The sequence below is a fragment of the Dermochelys coriacea genome, chromosome 6 (genome assembly GCF_009764565.3).
Source record: "Dermochelys coriacea isolate rDerCor1 chromosome 6, rDerCor1.pri.v4, whole genome shotgun sequence".
Classification (NCBI taxonomy): domain Eukaryota; kingdom Metazoa; phylum Chordata; order Testudines; family Dermochelyidae; genus Dermochelys; species Dermochelys coriacea.
The window spans coordinates 673,733-697,028 of NC_050073.1; the positions used below are offsets into that span (position 1 = coordinate 673,733).

Sequence of the window (23,296 nt, forward strand, 5' to 3'; positions counted from 1 at the left end):
AGTTCTGTTCAATATCTTCACCAGTGATGTAGATAAAGCCATAGAGAGTACATTGATAAAGTTGCAGATGATACCAATCTGGGAGGGGTTGCAAGTGCTTTGGAATATGGGATTAAAATTCAAAATGATCTGACTGGAGAGATGGCCTGAAGTAAATAGGATGAAATTCAATAAGGACAAATGCAAAGTCCTCCACTTAGGAAGGAACAATCAGTTGCACACATATAAAATGGGCAATGACTGCCTAGGCAGGAGTACTGCAGAAAGGGATCTGGGGGTCACAGTGGACCACAAGCTAAATATGAGTCACAGGGTAATGCTGCTGCTGCAAAAAGAAGCAAATACCATTCTGGGCTGCATTAGCAGGAGCCGAGAAGTAATTCTTCTGCTCTACTCCACGCTGATTAGGCCTCAACTGGAGTATTGTGTCCAGTTCTGGGCACCACATTTTAGGAAGGATGTAAACAAATGGGAAAAAGTCCGGAGAAGAGCAACAAAAATGATTCAAGGTCTAGAAAACATGAGCTAGGAGGGAAGATTGAAAGAACTGGGTTTCTTTAGTCTGGAGAAGGGGAGACTGAGAGGGGCCATGAGAACAGTTTTCAGGTACATAGAAGATTGTTCCAAGGAGGAGGGAGAAGAATTGGTCTGAACCTCTGAGCAGAGGACAAGACGCCATGGGCTTAAATAGCAGCCAGGGAAAACTTCCTGGCTGTCGGGGTGGTGAGACGCTGGGATCCATTGCCCAGGGAGGTTGTGGAGTCTCCATCACTGGGGATCTTTAAGAGACGGCTGGACACACCCTGGTCAGGGATGGGCTAGAGAATTAGCCCTGTCAGGAGTGCTGGGGGCTGACGTGCCCCCCCCGCCCCGGGCTGGGGATTCCCTCCTCTCCCCTCCCCAGACCTATTGGGCTGTTCCATTGTCCTACTGCCCTCCCCCTGCATCTGCTGGGCTGTTCCATCACTCCCTGGTATGGCACCTGACAGGCTGTTCCTTTCTCCTCCCCCGTATAGTACCTGACAGGCTGTTCTGCCACCCTCCCCATGGTGGGCTGTACCATTCCACTCCCCCATATAGTACCTGACAGGCTGTTCCCTTACCCTCCCCTGCTGGCTGTTCCATCCCCCACCTCCTGCTATGGTACCTGACAGGCTTTTCCATTATCCTCCCCCGCTGGGCTGTTCCATTAACCTCCCTCTTCTCTCTCCACAGCTCACCCTGTGCTGCTCCTGAAGCAGCTGCTGCCCCAAAGCCCATGGGGGACCCCGGCTGCCCCCCTGCCAAGCCACCCCCTGACCAATCAAACTGCAGAACCACCAGTGCCCCGCCCCTCACCTACCCCCCCTACGGGCTGGACATGAGCTGCCTGCTGGGGGCAGGGCTGGATGGCCCCCCTGCACCTGACCTCCGCTTCCCCCCCTTCCTCCCCTACCCACCCCCCCGCCTCTATGCCCCGCCTGGCCCCCCTGCCAGCTACCTCGAGGGGGGCAGCAAGGGCCTCTTCTGAGGGCTGGGCTCCCCCCCCAGCTGTCACCTCACTCTCCATGGGGCTGCCCCTCACCCAGAGGAGCACCCCCCCAACTGCGACTGACTTATTTATTCCAAGGGGGAGCCAGACCCTTCCCTGCAGCTACTGGATGGGGGCACAGAGATGGGGTGAAATGTGCACCCCCCCAACCTTCCCCACAGCCCTCGCCCTCTCATTATCTACCTACCCCTATTCCTCCCCCAGTTATCTGCCCCCTGCACAGCAACCCTGCTATCGCTGCCTCCCTGTTATCTGCTCCTCCCCAGCCATGGTCCCTTACATCCTCTGTCCCCTCCCCCCAATGGCTGATTTGGAGAGGGATATGCAAACATGGGGCATCTCCTACCCTTTTAAAAAAACAATGCAAACCAAGTCATTCAATCAATAAAGCTGAGAAGGCAGCAAAGTGGCATCAGTGTGTCCAACGGGGATGGGGGGATCTGTGGGTCAGGTGGGTCCTGCATGTGAGTCTGTCCTGGGGAAACCATCCAAGGAAGACAGATGATCCTGGCTGGAGATTCGAGGCTCGGGAGAACATGCCTGCAAGGGGGCCCAGGTTCACAGGCCTGGAGCCAGGACACAAGGCGTAGCTCTAAGATTGGCTTGGCTCGGCAGGCGCCAGGCCAGCACTACGTGATACTCGCTGACTTCGGACCTCGGAAGCTGGCTGAAGGAGGAGAATGGCCGAGCCCTTGGTTCTGTGCTCCTTTCTGATAGCTCGGAAGAAAATGAGCTTGGAAGCTCACGGCTCAATGTCCTAGCAGATACCGGGGTATTCGTGAGTGTCAGCTACAGGCCATCACACCACAGTGAGGAACGGGCTGAGCAGCTCCTGATACACCTCCCTATAATGTGTAGAAGAAAAGCCAGGTGCTCATGGGGGACTGCCATCTGCGTGACACCCGCTGGCAGTCTCATGCTGCCAGGACTGAAAGAGCTTGGGAATTCATAGCTCACAATTTCCTGACTCAAAAAGTGATGCAGCCAACCTCGGGGAATTCACCATTAGACCTTGTCCTAGCCGCTAAAGAGAAAGGCACACAGAACTAAACCGGAAAGGTAGCTTAGGTACAAGTGATCATGTCTTGAGCAAATTTATGGTGTGTGAGCAGAACAAAGTCCAGAATGGTGCTAGATATTCTTGGCGCTTTAATATGGCCAATTTCACAAAGCTGACGACAATTATAAGCCCAGTGAGTTGGGAGGAAGAATTTAAATCAGAAAAAGGTGAATGATAAGTGGGAATTATTTAAAAACACCTCGCTAGACACCCAAAAAGCCACAGTCGAGGTAAAGACTCTGCTGGTTAAAAAAACCACCTGGCTGATTAGAGGGGAAGTAAAAAGCAGCTATAAAACTAATATATACCAAATGGAAGAAGGGGGAAGCTGATAGTAATGAATGTAAATCAGAAAAAAGGAATTGCATAAAATTGATAAGGGGAAGCCAAGGGCACAAGGAGAAATCTATGGCCGGCAGAGTTAAGGACAATAAGGAGCTTTTAAATATGTTGGGAACAAAAAGGATACTGACATGCTATTGGTCCATGACTAGCTGAAATGGTAGAGTTATCAATAATATGTAGAAAAGGTTGAAGTGTTCATTAATATTTCTCTTCTGTATGGGGGGGGGGAAACAAATGATGCTGTCTCATCACATGGTGATAACACTTGTTTCTGTTCCATTAGTAGCTGTGGAGGATGTTAAGCTCCTAAAATTAGATATATTTAAATCAACAACTCCAGATAATTTGCATTCAGGAGTTTTAAAAGAGCTGGCTGAGATCACTGGACCATTAATGCTGATTTTCAGTAAGTCTTTGAGCACTGGGAAGTTCCAGAAGTCTGGAACACAGTTAACGTTGTGCAAATTTTGAAAAAGGTAAATGGGATGATTGGGTGATTATAGGCCTCCAAGTCAGCTTGACATTGATCCCTGGCAATACAATGAAGCAGCTGATCTAGGGACTCGATGAATAAGTATTAAAGGAGGGTAATGGACTAAATGCAAGTCAACATGGGCTTCGTGGCAAATAGATCCTGTTAAACTAATTTGATAATTTTTTCTGATGAGATGACAAGTTTGAGCAACAAAGGTAATAGCATTGACATAACATACTTAGACTCTGACTTGGTACTGCACAGTGTTTTCACTAAACCTTAAAACAATATAAATGAACATGGCCCACATTAAATGGATTAAAAAGTGGCTAACTGGTCTCATAACGCAACTGCACATGGGGGATTGTTTCTAGTGGGGGTGGCAGGGTCCGGTTCTTGGCCTTGTGCTATTTAACACTTTTCTCAGTGACTGGAAGAGAACAAAATCACTATTGATGAGTTTGCAGCTGACCCAAACATTGGGGGTGGGAGGTGGGAAGTGTTGCAGAGAAAGGTCACTGGTACAGAGCCAGCTGGATGGCTGGGTAAACGGCACAAGCAGACACTGTTTTAACCCAGCTAAATGTAAATGCCTGTCCCTGGGCAGGACGAGTGCCAGCTGCACTTACAGGCTGGGGAGGCTCTTTCCTGGGACGCAGGGATTCTCAGCAAGGGGTGGGGGGATAATCAGCAGAAGAGGAGCGCCCATTGCAATGCTGGGGTCGAAAGGGCCAATGCCATCCTGGGCTGTGCAAACGGGATTTTCCCTCTGGATTCATTCCTGGAGTGGCCATGACTGGGATCCCGGGGCCAGCTCTGGTGCCTGCAGTTCCAGGAGGATGTTGATCCATTGGAGGGGGTCAGAGAAGAGCCCCGGGAAGGATGAAAGAATCAGAAACCTGCCCTTGAGGGAGAGGCTCCAGTTGTTCATCTCAATGCAGAGCTGGTTCCGGGGTGACTGAGCCCGGCCTGGCAGCACCTCTGTGGGGAACAGATCGTTACCTCGTGGCTCATCAGTCCCGCCGAGAAAGGTCTGACGTGCCCCAGTGGCAGGACATCCTGGCCTGGGAAGAGGCTGTAAATATGGGCCAGGCAGAACTGCTCCCTTCGGGCCGACAGGAAATTCTCCAGAACTGGCGCTGGCTCAACCCAGCCGGGGGTTCTCGGGGTCTGCTCCAGGGTGATTTGGGGGCTGGTGCTACACAAGGTCTCACACCAGACGATCCCAATGCCCCCCCCCCAGCCCCGGAGTCTATGAAACACAGGGGGGCCTCAAGGACGCACTAAATGAATTCTTTGCTTCAGTTTTCATGGCTGAGGATGTTAGGGAGATTCCCAAACCTGAGCTGTCTTTTGTAGGTGACAAATCTGAGGAATTGTCACAGATTGAAGTGTCACTAGAGGTGGTTTTGGAATTAATTGAGAAATTTAACAGTGACAAGTCACGGGGACCAGATGGCATTCACCCAAAAGCTCTGAAAGAACTCAAATGTAAAATTGTTGAACTATAGTTTGTAACCTGTCTTTTAAATTAGCTACTGTACTCAGTGACTGGAAGATAGCTAATGTAATGCCGTAGAGGCGATCCTGGCAATTACAGACTGGTAAGTCTAATGTCAGTACTGGGCAAATTAGTTGACGCAATAGTAAAGAATAAAATTCACAAAAGTCAACATGGTTTCTGTAAAGGGAAATCATGTCTTACTAATCTATTAGAGGTTTCAGAGTAGCAGCCGTGTTAGTCTGTATTCGCAAAAAGAAAAGGAGTACTTGTGGCACCTTAGAGACTAACAAATTTATTAGAGCATAAGCTTTCGTGAGCTACAGCTCACAATCTATTAGAGTTCTCTGAGGGGGTCAAACAAACATGTGGACAAGGGGGAACCAGTGGATATAGCATACTTAGATTTCCAGAAAGCCTTGACTAGGTCCCTCACCAAAGGCTCTTATGTAAATTAAGTTGTCATGGGATAAGAGGAAAGATCCTTTCATGGATTGAGAACAGGTTAAAAGACAGGAAACAAAGGGTAGGAACAAATGGTAAATTTTCAGAATGGAGAGGGGTAGCTAGTGCTGTTCCCCAAGGGTCAGTCCTAGACCAATCCTATTCAACTTATTATAAATGATCTGGAAAAAGGGAATAACAGTGAGGTGGCAAAGTTTGCAGATGATACTAAACTGCTTAAGATAGTTAAGACCAAAGTAGACTGTGAAAAACTTCAAAAAGATCTCACCAAACTAAGTGATTGGGCAACAAGATGGCAAATGAAATTTAACGTGGATAAATGTAAAGTAATGCACATTGGAAAAAAATAACCCCAACTATATATACAATAGGATGGGGACTAATTTAGCTACAACTAATCAGCAGAAAGATTTTGGAGTCATCGTGGATAGCTCTCTGAAGACGTCCACGCAGTGTGAAGCGGCAGTCAAAAAAGCGAACAGGATGTTAAGAATCATTAAAAAAAGGACAGAGAAGAAGATGGAGAATATCTTATTGCCCTTCTATAAATCTATGGTATCCCCACATCTTGAATACTGCGTACAGATGGGGGTCCCCTCATCTCAAAAAAGATATACTGGCATTAGAAAAGGTTCAGAAAAGGGCAACTAAAATGATTCGGGGTTTGGAACGGGTCCCATATGAGGAGAGATTAAAGAGGCTAGGACTTTCAGCTTGGAAAAGAGGAGAGTAAGGGGGGATATGATAGAGGTATTTAAATCATGAGTGGGGTGGAGAAAGTGAATAAGGAAAAGTTATTTACTTGTTCCCATAATATAAGAACTAGGGGCCACCAAATGAAATTAATAGGTAACAGGTTTAAAACAAATAAAAGGAAGTTCTTCTTCACTCAGCGCACAGTCAACCTGTGGAACTCCTTGCCTGAGGAGGTTGTGAAGGCTAGAACTATAACAGGGTTTAAAAGAGAACTAGATAAATTCATGGAGGTTAAGTCCATTAATGGCTATTAGCCAGGATGGGTAAGGAATGGTGTCCCTAACCTCTGTTTGTCAGAGGGTGGAGATGGATGGCAGGAGAGAGATCACTTGATCATTGCCTGTTAGGTTCACTCCCTCTGGGGCACCTGGCATTGGCCACTGTTGGTAGACAGGATATTGGGCTGGATGGACCTTTGGTCTCACCCAGTCTGGCCATTGTTATGTTATGTTCTTATGTTGCCAGTGCAACGCCTGATCCCACACTGCCAGGGACTATGTACACCCCACTGCCCTCTGCCAGGGCTCCCCTTTCTCTCCCCCCCCATTCTTTTCTGTCTGAGGGACCAGCTATACCAGGTCCCAGCCTGGCAGCCTCCATGGGCCCAGCAGGCAGATGGGCAGGCCTGCCAGCTCGGTGAGCTACCACCAGTGGCAGAGCTGGCTGAGGCAGCTGGCTCTGTGCCCAGGGCTGGGGTGGGGGGGTCCTTCCATTTCCCCCTCACTGTCGCAGGCCCGGTCCCTCCCCAGACACGCTGGAGCTGCTGAGTGGTGGGGTTCAAACCCCGTCATGTTACATTGAAACGCTGCCGAGCCCAGGGCAGGCTAAAGTAAGGCTAATGGGGGAGAAGCCAGGACTCCTGAGTTCGATCCCGGCTCTGTGCTTCGTGCCCCCACCCCCAAAACAGACAAGGGAAATAACTCTGCCGGGTCTCCAGGAGGCACTCTTCAAAGAGACGAACCAGCAGTGGGAAGGAATCCCTCCCAAATTACACACAGCCCCAGTAACTGAATTACACACATTTCCCCTGGGGGCGCCAGCTCCCATCTGGCCCCAGGACAGGCACTGGCTGGCTCAGGGGGGTGGGAATGGGACCTGGTGCCTACCCCTCCAGCAAGTGCCAGCTCAGATCCAGCCCCAGGGCAGGGCACTGGCTGGGGGGGTGGGGAATGGGCTAGGGGCCTTTCCCATCTAGGGGGCACTGGCTCCAGGGGCAAGGAACTGGCCAGTTCAGGGGGAGGGGCGGGCAGGAACGGGACATGGGAAGGGAACTAAACACTCACCACATTTACATCCTTTGTACAAATGTCTTTATTTTTTTTCCTGTTTTTTTCCCCATTTTATTAGATTTTTTTTTTATCTAAAATGAACAAAAAAGGCAAAAATTGGAAACAATAATTAAACTGAAGAAATAAAAAATGTCAAGAGGAGACAGATCAGAAGGAAGGGCCCCTCCCCAGAGAAAATGGGGGGTGTAGGAATAGCCCCCCTCCCCAAAGAGGCAGGGTGGGTGGGGAAACTGGTCCCTCAGGAGAGATGAAGTTGTGGGGTGACCTACAGGATAGTGGGATGTCTGGCTGGGTTGGGGTCTCCCCCAGATATGTGGATCCAGTTTTGGGAGGGCAGATGCTCTGCTGCAGCCAGGCCGGGGCTGCAGGCTGCTGCGGGAGAGGAGTCCTGATATTAAATAAGAGACCGGGGTACTGAAGCCTGGAGAAATCAGCTGTCAATTTGGGGGTCCTGCAGAGGGGGAGGGGTAACATAGAGCAGGAGGGAGACGGGGGCAGGGAGGTAACAGTCAGTTCATCCAGAGCAGGGCTGGATTCTGGGCGGCCCACGTTCGACACCCCAGGGAACGAGCGGGACCAGGATCAGCTCCCCAAGTGCCCCCAAACCCCCCAGCATGGGAAGCCAGGGGCTGCCTCAGCCCAGGTGGGGGGAGGTCACAGGAAGTAGTCAGCGACGGGCTTCTTGGAGGGGATCCCCCGTGTTTCCTGGGGGGCAGCTTCAAAGATGATGAATTCCTTCTGCAGGTGCTCGTCCAGCTCCAGGATGGCGGCCACGTTGCCGCACCTGAGAGGGTGCAGGGGGGTTTACACACAGCTCTGCCGGTGCCCCTCACTCCCACCCCGCAGCCCCCTGCTAGCCCAGCCCTGGGCCCCTCCCCAGCTCTGCCAGTGCCCCTCACTCCCGACCCGCAGTCCCTGCTAGCCCAGTCCTTCCCCCGCAGCTCTGCCGGTGCCCTTCACTCCCGTCCCGCAGCCCCCGTGCGCTCACCGGTAGCAGTAGTTAGGGGCTGACCAGACGGTGAGCACGGTCTCGTTGAAGTGCCACTTGTAGCCCTCCATCACCAGCTGGTGGCACGGCAGATCATGTCGATGTCATTGGAGGCGTTGAACTGGGCCACCACATCGCTGCCGAAGAGGTATCCGGCGCCCCGCGGGCTCACGCCCCAGCCCGTCGTGTCTGAGGGGTGGATAGTGGGGTGAAAGGCCAGCCCTGCCCCTCTCGGTGACCTGCCTCCGTCAGCTCCCCCATCCCCATATAAATCCCGCCACACTGCACCCGCCTCCCCCTCACTGCATCCCTGGATCCTTGCTGTGGCCCCCCCAGTCGCAACACCTATAACCCACCCGCTCTCCCCCATGAATACCCATCCCCCACCGCCTCCCTACTGCAGCTGACCCCTCCCTCCCTGCTCCTGGCTGCCCCCACCATACCTTCGGGGTCAGACCAGAGCAGGTCACACATGGGCCCGTCATGCGGCACCTCCTGCTTGCGATCGATTGTGCGGATCTGATCCAGCGTCTGGATGGACGGGGAGAGGCCCCCATGGACGCAGAAGATCTGCAGGGGATGGGAGAAGAGGTTAGGAACCCAGGAGTCCTGGCCCTCAGCCCCCGCCTCCCGGCCTGGCGCACCTTGCCGTCAATGATGGCCGACAGGCTGAGGTAGTCGAAGATCTCAGTGCAGTAACGCCACAACGGTGACCGAGCCGTACTTGCGCAGACACTCATCATAGAAACCGTACACCTGGGTGATCTGCCGGCTCTCGTGGTTGCCCCGGATCAGTGTGATGCGGTCAGGGTAGCGCACCTGCGGAGGGGAGGGGTTAACAGTGGCCAGAGACTTGGCTAGCGGGGGTGGGCAGTGGCAGAGGGGGTCACGGAGCGGTGTGGGGGTGGGGAGGCTCACCTTGAGTGCCAGCAGCAGCAGGAAGGTCTCCACACTGTAGAAGCCTCGATCCACGAAAGTCGCCCATAAAGAGGTAATTGGTCTCTGGGACGTCACCCCCGACCTGCGGGGAGAGGGCAGGGAGGGGCTGATGGGACAGCAGGGGGCAGCGCAGAGGGGGCTGATGGGACAGTGGGGATCTCTACTCACCCTGAACAGTTCCTTGAGGTCATAGAACTGACCGTGGATGTCCCCACACACCTGGGGGGAGGAGAGACATTAGGGGATGGGCTGCGACCCCAGGGCCCCCGAGATCCCCTCCCCACTGCCATCCAACCCCCATCCCATCCCGCCCCTGAATCCCCCCCCGGCCCCCACTCACTGTCACAGGAGAATCCACCCGCTGCACGTTGCTTTCCTCCACCAGGATCTCCCTGCCCCACAGAAAGGAACAGATCAGGAAATGGGCCCCCGAGTGCCCAGCCCCCCCAGGGCCCCCCGGCCCAGAGGGGCCCCCGAGTGCCCAGCCCCTCAGGGCCCCGGCGCTCACCGGGCCTTGGCGCACAGCGCCTTCACCTCGCTCTCCTTGATGAGCTCGCAGCGCCGGAGCTGCTCGATCTGCCGGTCCAGGTCGCTGATCTCGGCCATAGCTCCTGGGCAAAGTGGGGATCAGCGGGGGGGGGGACAGCGCCGGGCTCCCCCCCCGCCCCCACCCCCACCCCAACCCCAACCCCCCTCCGGACAGCGCCGGGCTCCCCCCCGCCCCACCCCCACCCCAACCCCAACCCCCCCTCCGGACAGCGCCGGGCTCCCCCCCCGCCCCCACCCCCACCCCAACCCCAACCCCCCCTCCGGACAGCGCCGGGCTCCCCCCCGCCCCCACCCCCACCCAACCCCAACCCCCCTCCGACAGCGCCGGGCTCCCCCCCGCCCCCACCCCCACCCAACCCCAACCCCCCTCCGGACAGCGCCGTGCTCCCCCCCGCCCCCACCCCAACCCCAACCCCAACCCCCCTCCGGACAGCGCCGGGCTCCCCCCCGCCCCCACCCCAACCCCAACCCCAACCCCCCTCCGGACAGCGCCGGGCTCCCCCCCGCCCCCACCTCAACCCCCACCCCCCCCTCCCCACAGCGCCGGGCTCCCCCCGCAGCGCCGGGCTGGCTGCCCCCCCTCACCTGGGGCTCGTCCCCGGCTCCGAGCGCGGCTGGCCCCGCCCCCTCCCGGCGGCAGCGTCACTTCCTCGCCGGAAAACGAAAGCCAGAGACAGATAGGAAGTGACGTCACAACCCAGGGGGACTAGGCGGCACCGGAAGCTACACTTGGTGACGTAGACGGAAATGACGCCGGAAGAGAAAAATGCCGGCGCGAGAAGAGGCGGGAAATGACATCACCGAGGGGGCCGGCGCCGGCAAGAGCAGCCGGAAATAACGTTGCAAGTCCCCGCCCCTTCCGCTGAGTGCCCCTGGCAACGCCCCGTCCCCGGGGCCCTGAGCCCGCCCCGCAGCCGGGGAGCTCGCGGTGCGTCAGTTTCCTCGTCGCACAAGACCCAACCCCCGCCACCAGGCCCCGCCCCCTGGCTTCGGGCCCCGCCCCCTGGCATGCGGGGGGGCTCGGGCTGGAGTAGGAGGTTGGGAGCGGCCCCAACGGGGGATTCGGGGGGCCAGGGAAGGGGGCGCTGGCTCTGTGTGTGGCGGGGGCCTGCACAGGCCTGGCCCCAGCGCGGGGGGCATGGGGGCCCAGTCCCCATTCAGGGTCAGGGTCAGCAGTGGGGGGCCCAGCCCCAGCTCGAGAGGGGTGTCAGCCCGGGGCCAGCCCCAGCTCGCTGTGCAGGGGTGGGGATGGGGCGCGAGGCCCACCCCCACTCCTCACCTCATTGCCTCTCTAATTAGTCTGTTGAGGGGGGGCGCACCTGCAACCCCCCATTAGTGGCTCCCCCCATGGCCATTTCCAGCAGCTGCGTGGGGGGCTCCCTCCCCCCATAGAAGCTCACAGCCAGGGGCTCTGTTTAAATAGTTTCCTCTTTATTGTAGGATCAGAAGAGGGGGTCACCCCACCCCCACTCCAAGGGTGGGGGGGGCCAGCAGCTCGGTCATGGGGTGCACGCCTGGAGTGTCGTCTGTCACCAGAAAGGGGGGACGGGGAGTAGAAGCTGAGACAGCCACAAAAAGCAAGGGAAGGGGGGCCCGGACTCCTGGGTTCTTCACGCCCCCCCAGAGGGAGCTCAGCTCTTCTGCAGGCCAGGAGCCAGCCACACTAGACGCCACAGGATGGGTGCAGGCAGACGGGGGGGTCGGGGGCAGACGGGGGACCCCACATTTAGTAGGCGTGGTCAGAGATGAAGAGGGACTCACTGGCAGCAGCTCCGCCCTGGCCACTTGGGGTGTATTTCCCCTGGCAGGCGAGACTGTTAGCCTGGGGTGGGGGGAAGAGAGAGAGAGTGAGATCAGTACCCCATGCCCTGCCCCTGTGCCAGCCAGCCAGCCAGCCAGGCCCCCCACTGGGACCAGCCCCCTCACCCCCACTCCCTGCAGCCCCGTCCTGGGGCCAGCCCCACTCCCTGGCCCCCTGTGCTGAGGCCAGCCCCCCCCCCCTCACTCCCTGCCCCCTGTGCTGGGGGCAGGTACGTACCAGGGCCCGTTTTATGTACTCCTCCTGGGCGTTCTTGGCGTTCTCCTTCTTGCCGGCCCAGGCCTTGAGGGCAGAGGCCTGCAGGGCGCGGCCGTAGGAGAAGGTGAGGGCCCACGGCTTGTGCAGGGAGCACTTGTTGATGGCGTTGAGGTTGAGCGAAGCCTCCTCCTCGCTCTGCCCACCGGACAGGAAGGTGATGCCTGGGGGGGGGGGGGGGGGAAGGGTTCAGCAGCAACCCACGCAAGGAGCCCAAAAGGAGCATCTGCCTGGGGTCGATGGGCCAAGGGGGAGCGACTAGTGCACTGTGGCTGCCTTGGGGGCCCTGGGAAGGGATGGGCCAGATCCCATGACACCCACCAGCATGGAGCCACCCCATGGACTCCCAGGACCCCGAATCCTGAATGCCAGCAGTGCAGGAGGGGACCCACTGATCCCACCCTCTGGTACCCCCTGAGCGAAGGCTGAGCTGAAGGGGACCCACTGACACCCCCCCCAGCAATTGGCGGGCAGAGGTGACCCACTGATCTCCCCCAGTGGCTCTGGCTGAATCTCACCCTCACCTGGGCTGGGGGATGGTTTCACCTCCCCCAAAACGTCCTTTTCCTTCCTCACCTGAGTTCTGGCACATCTGGCCCAGCCCGAGGCTGTGGTGAGTTTGGCAGGGCTCAAGGGGGTGGCCGGGGCCATGTCAGGGCGCTGGGTCTCCCAGGAAACGGGCTTACCCTCCAACTGCAGCCCCAGCCATTAACACCCTCTTCTGCCCCCAGGACAGTGGCCCCCCTCCGACGGCAGACCCCCAGCGTCTCCTGCCAGACCCTGCAGCATGGGGCCAGGCCAGTGCCCGTGACAGGTGACACGTTCCAAGGAAAGCCCCCCGGTTCTCTGGGCTGCGGGGGAGCTTCTGATGGGGGTCTCACCAGGCACAGCAGGTGGCACGGTGCGGCGCAGGGCAGTGACGGTCGCCATGGCAATCTCCTCATGGCTGTACTTCTTGGTGCAGGCATGGCCGGCCGTCACCATGTTGGGTTTCAGCAGCGTCCCCTCCAGGTAGACATGGTGGTCACTAAGAGCCCTGTACACAGCTGCCAGCACCTGGGGGGCACAGCCAGAGATGGGGTGGGGCCAGTGATAGGAGACTCCGCCTTCACTGGCCAGGGGAGACCCCTCCCCACTCCTTTCCCAGCCCTCCCATGACCCTGCCCCCCCTGAAGCCCCACTCCCAACCCACCCAGCCAGCTGCAGGGAGGCACCTCCTGCTCACACCTCAAGTCTCAGCTCCGCCTCGGTATCCCTCTCACCTTCTCGGTGACATACGTGCAGCGCTTCAGGTCATGGTCCCATCGGGCAGGATTTCCGGCTCCACAATGGGCACAATCCCGTTCTGGGGGGGGCAGACAGAGGGGGTGGGGTCAGAGACCCCCAGACACAGCAACTCAGCACCCCATCCAATGGCCAGATGGGGAACTGCAGCTGCCATGTGCTCACTGTCCCCACCCAGTGGGGAGACAGGGACCTGCAGCACCCCACCCAGCCCCACATCCATGCCTCAGGGCCGCTCACGCTGCTGGCAGATGCTGGCGTAGCGAGCCAGGACTTGGCGTTCTCCAGGATGGCCAGGTGGGAGGGGGTGTGTTCCGAGATCTTCAGCACGCAGCGCCACTTGGCGAAGTCAGCCCCGTCCTTCTTGTACTGGGCACAGCGCTCGGACAGGCCGTCCAGCCCTGGGGGGAGGGAGAGAGCGTGAGCCCTGGGGCTCATGCCTGGGCATGGACCCCACAGGGGGCTGCCCTGCCATTGGACACAACCCACGTCACTCACCCTGGGTGGTGGTCTCTCCATTTGTCCCGGCCAGGGGCACGACACCTTTGTCCACCTGTGGGGCAGAGGGATGGTTCTGTTCAGTCACTGGCTCCCTCCGAGAGCCCCTGATTCCCCCAATCCCTCCTAACAACCCCCCTCCAGATCAATGCCCCAGACATTCCGGTGAAGGGCCCTCGGGGCTTTAAGGGGAAACAAGATTGCCCCAGGACCATCTCCCCCCCCCCCCCCCCCCCATCAGCCCAGATACCCCTAACCCATCCCCTTCCCTCCCCAGCAGCCTCAGAGACCACTTCCTATTCTCCCAGCCCCCACGTCATCCCTCAGTCCATACCATCATCCCTACCAACCCTGCCCCCGGAACCTCCTGATCAGCCTCTCCCCTTCTTCCCCTGCAATCCCATCTGCCCCCGTCCCCTAGACTCCTCTGCCAATACAACGCTGCAACCCCCCCCATCCCGTCACCCCATCAGCCCAGCCCCCTCCTCGCCCGCTCTCACCTTGATGCCCACCACACCGCCCTTGTCCTTGATGACCTTGGTGAAGGGTGGCCATCGTCGGCCTTCTGGTACATGGTCTCATGGAAGAGGATGACGCCCCCGATGCAGGGATTGACCCGCTGGTCGGGCCGTGAACAGCAGTTGGCGATAGAAGCGCCGGTTCTCCTCTGTATTCTCTGCGCCGACGGAGCTCAGCCGCTTGGCGATGCTGCCTGGGGAGCGGGGCAGGGTGTATGTGTGTCAGCTGGGGCCCCTCTAATCTGAGCCCTAGCTCCCTCCCGCCAGCTCTGCCGGTGCCCCTCACTCCCGCCTGCAGCCCCTGCTAGCCCAGCCTTGGGCCCCCCCCAAGCTCTACCAGTGCCCCTCGCTCCCAACCCGCAACCCCCTTACCGGTGGACTCATCCGCGGCGAGGATGCCCTTGCCGGGGGCCACGATGCGGTGGGCGATGTCTGAAAGCTCCTTCTTCTGCTCCGGAGTGAGGGCTGGGTACTGGTGAGGCATCGTGAGTGACTGCAGGGAGAGAGGGCTGCCGAGGGTTAACCCCGCCCAGACAGACAGACGTGCAGGCCCGGGGCTCCCGCTAGAGGACCCTGCCATGCTGGGGGAGAACTGGAACCCAGGCGTCCGGGCAGGGCTCCCCGCCATGCTCCCAGCCCCTGTGGGGAGGGACCCAGGCTCTGCAGAGCTCACAGCCTCCAGGGAGCAGCGGATGAAAGTGTGTGTGTGTATGGGGGAAGTTGGACCCAGGCGCCTCGGGAGGTGCCCCCCCAGCACCCAGGGCGGTGCAGGAGGAGACCCGGGACAGCAGCCCGAGGTACTGCTGGCCTCGAGGGGGCGCCCCCGCGCGCATTCCAGAGATGCCCCAACCTTGCAGCTCTGACCTTGAGACTGGGAAGCAGCCGCAATGCGGGGGGGAAGGAATCGCCCGGACCCCAGAACCTGCAACGGGCAACTGAAGTCAAGGTCACTTCGAGAGCAGGAGGCAGAGATGGGGAATCCCGTGGGGCGTCAGGGAGGGGATCCAGGACCCCCCCTTTCCAGCTCACCCAGAGAAAGCAGGATGAAAATGAGGGGGATGCAGCTGGCTCTGGGGGTCGGCGCTTCAGGGCCCGGAGGCGAGCCGGCGGGGCGGTGTTCCGCTCCTGAGACCCAGGGTCCCCTCATTCACCCACATGGGGGGTCAGCCCCACCGGGAATCCCACCCCCGATACTTGCCTCTCCAAGGGCTCTGTGCCCCCCGCTGCAGCTTCCCCCCCCCCCAGCGGCTCCCTACCCCGGCCCAGCCACGCTCACCTCTCGTGGGTGCAGGCAGGGTGTGACTGGGGGCGGCTCCGAACGCTCACAGTCTCGGTGTTCCGAACTGGAACGTCATAGAACCGCGGGCGGAAACGGGGAAGGGGCGGGGCCAAGAGCTTAAAGGGCCACAGCCTCCTAAATGCGGGGTGCGGGGGTCAGGAGAGTCTCTCAGTGTCCCTAAACTGCCCCCTTCCTCTGCGCCAGCACCCCCATTTCCTCTCCCCCATCTCCCCTTCCCCAAGCATCCTCTCTGCCCCCCCGTTTGAAATCCCCATTGACTCATCTCGGGCGGGGTGTGTGTGGTTGAGAAAATGTCCTTCCCCCCCCAAGGAAAAAATGCTGATTCACCCCCACACTCATCCTGCCCCGCCTGGGGAAAGGGGATCATGGGGGGGAGGATGCAGTGCATTCTGGGAGGGGAACAGGGCCTATGGGGGAAAAGTGAATTTGTGGGGGACTGAGGCAGATTTGGGGGTGTGGAAGCCAAGCACAGTCCCTGCAGCAGCTGAAACCATTCCTCCCCCACTATCCCTAATCCCCAGACCCCAAATTTTTAACCCCTGCTTGCCCAATGCCCCCAACTCCCATGGGCACTCCCAGCCACTCCCCCAAATCCCCCCTCAAAATCTCTGCCCCAGCTGGGGGGTGGGGTTTTTCTGCACCCCCATCCGGTCTGGGGGTTACACGGGAGGCTCTGAGGGGGGTGGATCACTGGCTAACTTCCTCCCTGCCATGCACGCCCCTCCCCCCCTTTCTACTTTCGGCTCTGACCTTTCTCCAGACACTAGATCCCCTCCTGCCGCTGCCCCCCCCCCAGCCATATGCACCCTGTGAAGGGCAGGGAGTTATTTTTGGGTCGCCCTGATGGGGGGGAGTTAACCCTAGTGGTGCCAGATGCTGCCGGGCTGTGGGGTCAGTAGTACCCCACTGCCCCTGGAAGGATGAGCTGGGACCTGACTGAGGGTTATGCCCATGGACCCATTGTGAAACCCAGGGCCAGGGAGGCTCCCTGTGCCCAGCTGGGCAGTGCCAGGCCTGGGCAAAATCTGGGGGCTTGTGCACAGAGCGGCCGGTGTCAAGCTCTGTGGGCAAAGCGCCAGCCCCCTTGTGCCAAACTCACACTGGGTGCGGGAGCCCCAGCTGGGGGATACCAGGGCTGCTCCCCCAGGAACCCAAAACTGCAGCTGCAGGTTGGAGGGGGGGGGAGGGGTGGGGAGAGACAAGCCCTGACTGGCTGGGGCCCAAAGGAGCTGGTGGGGTGAGGTGAGCACAGGAATGTGTGTGTGTGGGGGGGGGACAGCCTAGGCCTGTTGGGGGGGGGCTTCTTGGCGAAGGCTGGGGCTCTGGGGCGGGTATCAGGTGGCATCTGAGGAGGGGAGAGCGAGGCTGGAGGAATGACAGATGATCTGACCTCAACCCCGACTGGAGCCCCTGCCAGTTCAGCCTTGGGTCCCCCCTCAGCTCTGCCGGTGCCCCCCACTCCTGACCTGCAGCCCCCTGCCAGCCCAACCCTGGGCCCCTCAGCTCCACCGGTGCCCCCCTCTCCTGACCCACAGCCCCCTGCCAGCCTGGCCCCCCCAGCTCTGCCGGTGCCCCTCACTCCCAACCCATAGCCCCTTGCCAGCCCAGCCCTGACCCCCCCAGCTCTGCCGTTGCCCCTCGCTCCTGACCCGCAGCCCCTGCCAGCCCAGCCAGGGAAGGGGGAGGGGATTTCTGGGCTTCTGGTGATTGCGGTGGAACTGCTCAGTCATCGGGGGGGGATGGGGGGGGCCTTGTGCCGCTCAGCACGTACCAGTGCGGAAGGGGGGTTGGATGCCCAATCTGGGCCTCCCAAATCCCTTCCCCGTCATCATGGCGAGTTCCCCCTGCCTGCCCCCAACCCTACATCCTGCAGCCCTCCCCCATGCACAGTATCGAGGTGGCAGCCTGCAGCTGGGGGGGCACAGGAGGACCTGATCCCGGTAGCCCCTCCCCCACCTGCACCTGATCCCCCTGAGAGTCTGATCCCCCCACACACACATTCCACCCAGGGCGCAGCTGCCGCCTTAGAAATGTCACCCCCCCACCCCCCTTCCCTTCCCCCACCATGCTGCTCTGCCCCGTGTCCCTTACCCCATCCCCCCACCCCACCGCCCCCCCTTCTGCCTCCCTTCCCCACCACCGACATCCCCCAGTGCCCTGTACCCTCAGCCCACCCCCAACACCCCCAGTGCCCAATAACCCCCCAGCGCCCTGTACCCCCAGCCCACCCCCGACACCCCCAGTGCCCAATAACCCCCCAGCAACCCCCAACACCCCCCAGCGCCTGTACCCCCAGCCTACCCCCAAAATCCCCAGTGCCCAATAAACCCTAGCCCACCCTCGACACCCCCCAGTGCCCAATAACCCCAGAACCCAGTACCCAGCCCACCCCCGACACCCCCCAGCACCCAGTAACTCCCAGTCCACCCCTGACAACCCTCAGTGCCCAATAACCCCCAGCGCCTTGTACCCCCAGCCCACCCCCGACACCCCCAGTGCCCAATAACCCCCCAGCACCCAGTAACCCCCAGCCCACCCCCAACACCCCTCAGTGCCCAATAACCCCCCAGTGCCTGTACCCACAGCCCACCCCTGACACCCCCAGTGCCAGTAACCCCCCAGCGCCTGTACCCACAGCCCACCCCGACACCCCCAGTGCCCAGTAACCCCCCAGCGCCCTGTACTCCCAGCCCACCCCCGATACCCCCCAGTGCCCAGTAACCCCCCAGCCCACCCGACATCTGCCAGTTCCCAGTAACCCCCCAGCCTGCCCCCTCCCCAATCCCCAATAAACTCCCCTCCCTACCTGAACCAGTCCCCCCCACCAGACAGCCCTTTGCCCCCCATCACTCTCACCGGAAGCAGGAGTCTGGCGGGGATCTCTGGTGGTACACAGCAGCTCCAGCAGTGCTGGGTGAGTGGGGTGCAAGGGGCCGTGGGGCTATAACAGGCTGGGGGGGGTGGGAGGGGCAGGGTAACCTTTTCCCTGACCCCTGGCCTTTTGCTGGAGCGGCTAAAAATACTCCAGACTGGGAATGTGAAACGCCCGGGCACTCATAGTAGGGCAAGAAGCTGACTCATGGGATGGGGGACCCAGCAGCCAGCACCCCCACCTCTTGCAACCCTCCAGACACCCCCAATTCCCCTGCCAACACTGATCCCACAGACCCTGAACCCCTCAAAGCCCCCTGCAGCCCCCCAATGTCCGAGTCTTCTGTGCACCCCCCCAAAACCCAGACCCCCTGCTCCCCCTTTCCCAGAGTTTCTTTCCCTCTTTTGGGGAGCCATCAGCACTTTATTTTTGCCCCACCCAATCCACAGCTTCTGGCACCCCCTGCTGGCCCCAAGACTGGTCCACACCCCCCTCAGCACTGGCTCCTGAGAAACAGATGGGTGGTTGGGGTTCCCCACCCCCAATAAAGGCAAGAGCCACCTGGCGGGGGACTGGGACCCTGGAGACATGGATTGAAAGTGGAGCGGGATCAGAAGAGGGAGCCAGTGGGGCTGGGAGTGAAAGCAGGTCACAGCACAGGAGTGAATCCCCCCTTCTCCTCTCCATGTGCCCACAGCCCCCACTCAGCCCCCTCCTATTGACCCCCATTCCCTCCCACTCCCCGTGGTTGGGGGTCAGGACTTGAGGTCACCCCAGCACAAATGAGCTCCAGGGCAGGCTCCAGCTGAGTCTCCATGGAAACCTTCTAGACTCCAGCTGGCCCCCCAGGCTGGGATCCAAGTTACCATAGTGACACTCTAGACCCCAGCTGGGATCCAAGTTACCATGGCGATGCTGTAGACCCCAGATGCCCCCTCTGGCTGGGATCCAATTTACCATGGTGATGCTCACATCCCCAGCTGGCCCCCCAGGCTGGGATCCAGGTTACCATGGTGATGCTCTAGATCCCAGCTGGCCCATGGCCAAGAGCTGGGTTACCATGGCAATGCTCTAGCACCCCCCCCCCCGCCAAGGAGCTGAGTTCAGGCAAAGTCATCACCAGGAGCTTTAATGTAGCAGGGACACAGGGTGCATCACACATGTGGGGGTGTTCAGACCTCAGCGATGGGGGGAAGGGCCATTCAGACCCAGATCCAGACCTCAGTCCTCCAATCAGAACCAGGATCCCCACCCCCCCATTAATTCATGTGCAAACAGTGTCTGCATGAAATACAACATGGGTCAGGGGTCATGACCCGGAAGTAATAGTGGTTAAAGTCAAGGCATCTAAGAGCCAGAGGAGGCCCAACGGCCAACAACCAGGGGGTTCAAAGGTCAATGTAGTGAGGTTCAAAGGTGAATGACACACAGTCTGCTTCAAGTAGCCAAGGGTGAAAGGTTAATGAGCCAAAGGTCGAAGTACACAGGCAAGAGGCCAAGGGTCAAAGTTCAACACTCTAACCAAGTCACCAACCCATAACAAATCTAAAAGTCAAAGTCCAGGAAGCCATGAAGGGTCAAAGTTCATCACCAGAAGGGTCAAAGTGCAACCGTCCAAGGTTCTGGTGACCGGGAGGTCACAGCTGGCCACCGTGGGGTCATATTTCAGGGCTTGCGGGGCTCAGTTGGCCGCCCTGGGTCACAGTTCAGGGGTCACGGGGCTCAGCCAGCTGCCCCAGGTCACAGTTCAGGAGTCGTGGGGCTCAGCTGGCCTCCTTGGGGCTCTGGGGCTCGAGGATCTGGACGTGGGTGAAGGGGAAGTGCCCGCTGCGCCCGTTCAGCTGCCCCTCCCACTGCCCGTTGATGTTCATCTTCGTCACTGTGATGATGTCACCCACCTAGGGGTCAGAGGGCAAAGGTCACTTAGTCAGATTTCTCCCTGGAGCCGCCCTAGTTACCCCTACTGGCCCCTGTCTCCGGACACCTGGGTCCCCAGAATCAAGGACTAATTTCCCCCCTTCCCCCCCATGCTCCCAGACACCTGGGTCCCTTAGGGTGCAGGGTCTATTCCCCCTCCCTTGCCTTGATTCCCCCGAATCAGGGACTAATTCTGCCTGCCCTCCAGCTGGATGCCGGGGTCCTGGGATACATTCCCCCAGAATGCCTGGATCCCTCGGGATCTTGAGGACTGATTCCCTCATATACTTGGGTCTCCTGGAATCCAGGTCCTGTTACTCCTGGATTCCTGGGTCCTTCGCACACTCACCTCGAAAGCCAGTGCCGTCTTGTCGTAGGCATTGGGCACCCGCCGCTGTACAGCCCTGGCCACCACAGGGCCATTACGGGGGGTGGGCAGGGGCGCCGGGGGGGCCACCTACACTGGGGTGGGCATAGGGCCCCAGCAGGACGCCGGCCTGGGGGCGCCAGGGCTGGACATAGGGCACCGGATCATGCCCACCCGCCCATCGACCCGCTGGGCCGTCCACCACTGCTCCTCCGGCTTTCCCAGCACCCGGAGTGGATCCCCCTTGCGGAAGGGCAGGTCCTCCTGGTCATTGCCCCCGAAGTCGTAGAGAGCCTGCACCCACTCGCAGGGCAGGGTAGGGCCGGCAGGTGGTGCCACGGGGTCCCCTCCCCCCTCGGCGGGGGGCAGCGGGGGCCGGGCCAGGAACTGCGGGGCCCCGGCAAACGGGCACCACCAGCGTGGTGGTGTCCAGATAATGCACGCGGTAGAAATCCAGCAGTGCTGGGAGTCCCTCGAACTCCTGATCCCCGATCTTCAGCGGCCCGGCAGGCTGTTAATGATGTAGTGAGACACCTGGGGGATGGGGGCCAGGGAGGGATGGGGGTGGAGACAGGGACAGACAGACAGACGGGGTTACACATTAGACATTCACCAGCCCCCCCCCCCCATCTTCTCCCCTGGGACTCCTGGGTTCTCCCTGAATCTAGGGTGATTTCCTCCCCGAAAACCCATGGGCTCCCCCTGGTAATGCCCCTCCTGCCCCCCACGTTGTCCAGTCCCTTCCTGCCATCCCCCAGATGCCTCCCCCATTCCCCCTCCCTCATCAGCCCCTGGGGTCCCCCTCACCTTGGCGTTTCTCGCTGACCGAGAGGACATAGTCGCCGGGGCAGGTGGAGCTGTCCCTCACAGGAAGGTGCCAGGTTGGTTGACCCTGGAGACAGGCCACGGCCTGCTGGCGGCTCAGTGACCCCATGTACCACTCGTTGGAGTCCCCGAAAGACGACATGGCTCTGGGAGGGAAGTGGGGTCCTCCCCTCAGGGGCACCCCCAATTCCAATGTAGCCCCCTCAAATCCACAGGTGAGCCCTCATATTAAGGGGTACCCCCCAGTCCCCCAAATCTCCTGGGCATATAGCCCCCAAATTAACAGAGCCCCCTGAATTCCCCTGCAAGGAAACAGCCTCTCCAAATGACCATGCACCCCCTCTTCTCCCTCCCAAACCTTCTCACTTCGTTGGCAAGCAGCACTCCTCAAATTATGCCAGTGCCCCCTAGAAGCCTTCCCCCACATGCAGCCACCAGAGGAGCACCCTAAATTCTGCCCACCCCTATACGGGCCCCCCACATAATGCCAACCCTGGTGCATTCCCAAATTCTGCCCCAAGAGCCCCCGTCCTCCAATAACTGCTTAATTTCTAGCGCACCCCTAAAACCCAGGAGCCCGCTGCCCCTCTGCAGTCCCCCAAGTCCTATGTAACCCAAATCCCTCCCTAATGCAGCCCCTCCCGTCCCGTGCACCCCCAAATCCTGGCCCCTCCGCCGGGGCTTGGCCCTGCTGGCGCCGGCTGCCGCCGCCCCTCCCCCACGCCGGGTGTGCGGCGCTGCCGCCTCCCCTCCCCCAAATCCGCCTCCTCCTGCCGCAGCCCGGTCACCGCGGCAACATGGCGAGGGGAAGTGACGGGGGCTGGCAGGAGGGGCTGGCGGCCATGTTGCGGGTGGGCAGGACGCCTGGGTTCTCTGCCGGCGCGGGCGCCCGGACGCCTGGGTTCTCTGCCGGCGCGGGGAAGCAGGCGGGGCTCTCCCGCGTTCCCAGCCGAGCCGAGCCGAGCCTGGCTCCTGCCGCCATCGCACGAGAAAGCCCGCGCCCGCGGGTCAGCCAGGCGCTGCCGGCCCCGGGCCCGGCCCGGCCCCGGCCCCGGCGTCCCCTCCGTCCCTGCGCGGGGCTGCGAGAAAGGTAAAGAGCCTCCCCGCCGCGTGCCCAAGCCGCCGCCGCCGCAGCCGCAGCCGGAGCCGCAGCCTGCCCGAGGGGGCGGGGGCTCGTTTTTAAGCATTTTCCTCACTTTTTAATCAAATTAAATGGTCAGGGGCAGGAAATGGGGGGGGATTTTTAGTGACTCTAGATTCGGCGATTCAAAAAGTTACAGCTTTACACGGCTAAAAGGCCCCGTGGCCCCATCGCGGGTCCCTTGTGCAAAATCAACAGCCCCAAGGCGGGTGCTCGGTTTCCCGGGAGCGGCCGGGCGCGTCTGTGTCCGCCCGCGGGACGGGAGGCACCTTGGAGACTAGCACGTTTATTAGCGCCCAAGCTTTCCTGAGCTACAGCCCACGGCCTGGGACGAAGCTCACGAAAGCTTGTGCTCTAATAAATGTGTTAGTCTCTACGGTGCCACAAGTCCTCCTTTTCTTAAAGCCGATGCTCGTATGTTTTCACGCAACTTTTATTAATGGAAATGTTTTGGGGGGCGGTGTGTGTAAAATCAATGTTTACCCTAATCCTCCCCAGCCTCACTGTAAAATAACAACATGCAATATAAAGTCTAAAGCTATATACACATTTGAACTTAAAACTACTTTCCCCCTCATCTTCAAAGGGCAGCTGCTCACTGC

At 59.7% G+C, this 23,296-nt stretch overlaps 3 protein-coding genes and 1 pseudogene across 3 annotated transcripts in view; all 4 read right to left on the reverse strand.

Annotated features, from left to right (window-relative positions):
* Positions 1-7,456: 7,456 nt before the first annotated feature.
* Positions 7,457-10,640, reverse strand: PPP4C (protein phosphatase 4 catalytic subunit). The gene is given in 12 exon segments (XM_038405628.2): positions 7,457-8,206; positions 8,411-8,495; positions 8,498-8,599; positions 8,854-8,980; positions 9,055-9,114; positions 9,116-9,229; positions 9,329-9,385; positions 9,387-9,431; positions 9,518-9,568; positions 9,690-9,741; positions 9,858-9,960; positions 10,484-10,640. Coding segments are annotated over 11 exon segments (921 nt in total). The 5' UTR covers positions 9,956-9,960; positions 10,484-10,640; the 3' UTR covers positions 7,457-8,076.
* A 668-nt stretch (positions 10,641-11,308) lies between these two features.
* ALDOA (aldolase, fructose-bisphosphate A) lies at positions 11,309-15,704 on the reverse strand. The gene is given in 13 exon segments (XM_038407512.2): positions 11,309-11,720; positions 11,937-12,136; positions 12,854-13,028; positions 13,235-13,272; positions 13,275-13,317; positions 13,474-13,532; positions 13,535-13,657; positions 13,755-13,809; positions 14,255-14,304; positions 14,307-14,379; positions 14,381-14,466; positions 14,645-14,765; positions 15,549-15,704. Coding segments are annotated over 12 exon segments (1,110 nt in total). The 5' UTR covers positions 14,757-14,765; positions 15,549-15,704; the 3' UTR covers positions 11,309-11,624.
* A 3,853-nt stretch (positions 15,705-19,557) lies between these two features.
* On the reverse strand, positions 19,558-22,173 carry LOC119857200 (annotated as a pseudogene).
* Positions 22,174-22,179: 6 nt separating this feature from the next.
* LOC119856742 (major vault protein) overlaps positions 22,180-23,296 on the reverse strand; it is a 6,486-nt gene continuing 5,369 nt past the window's right edge. The window contains 1 exon segment of the mRNA XM_038404700.2: positions 22,180-22,706. Within this exon segment, the coding sequence (XP_038260628.2) occupies positions 22,180-22,706 (527 nt within the window).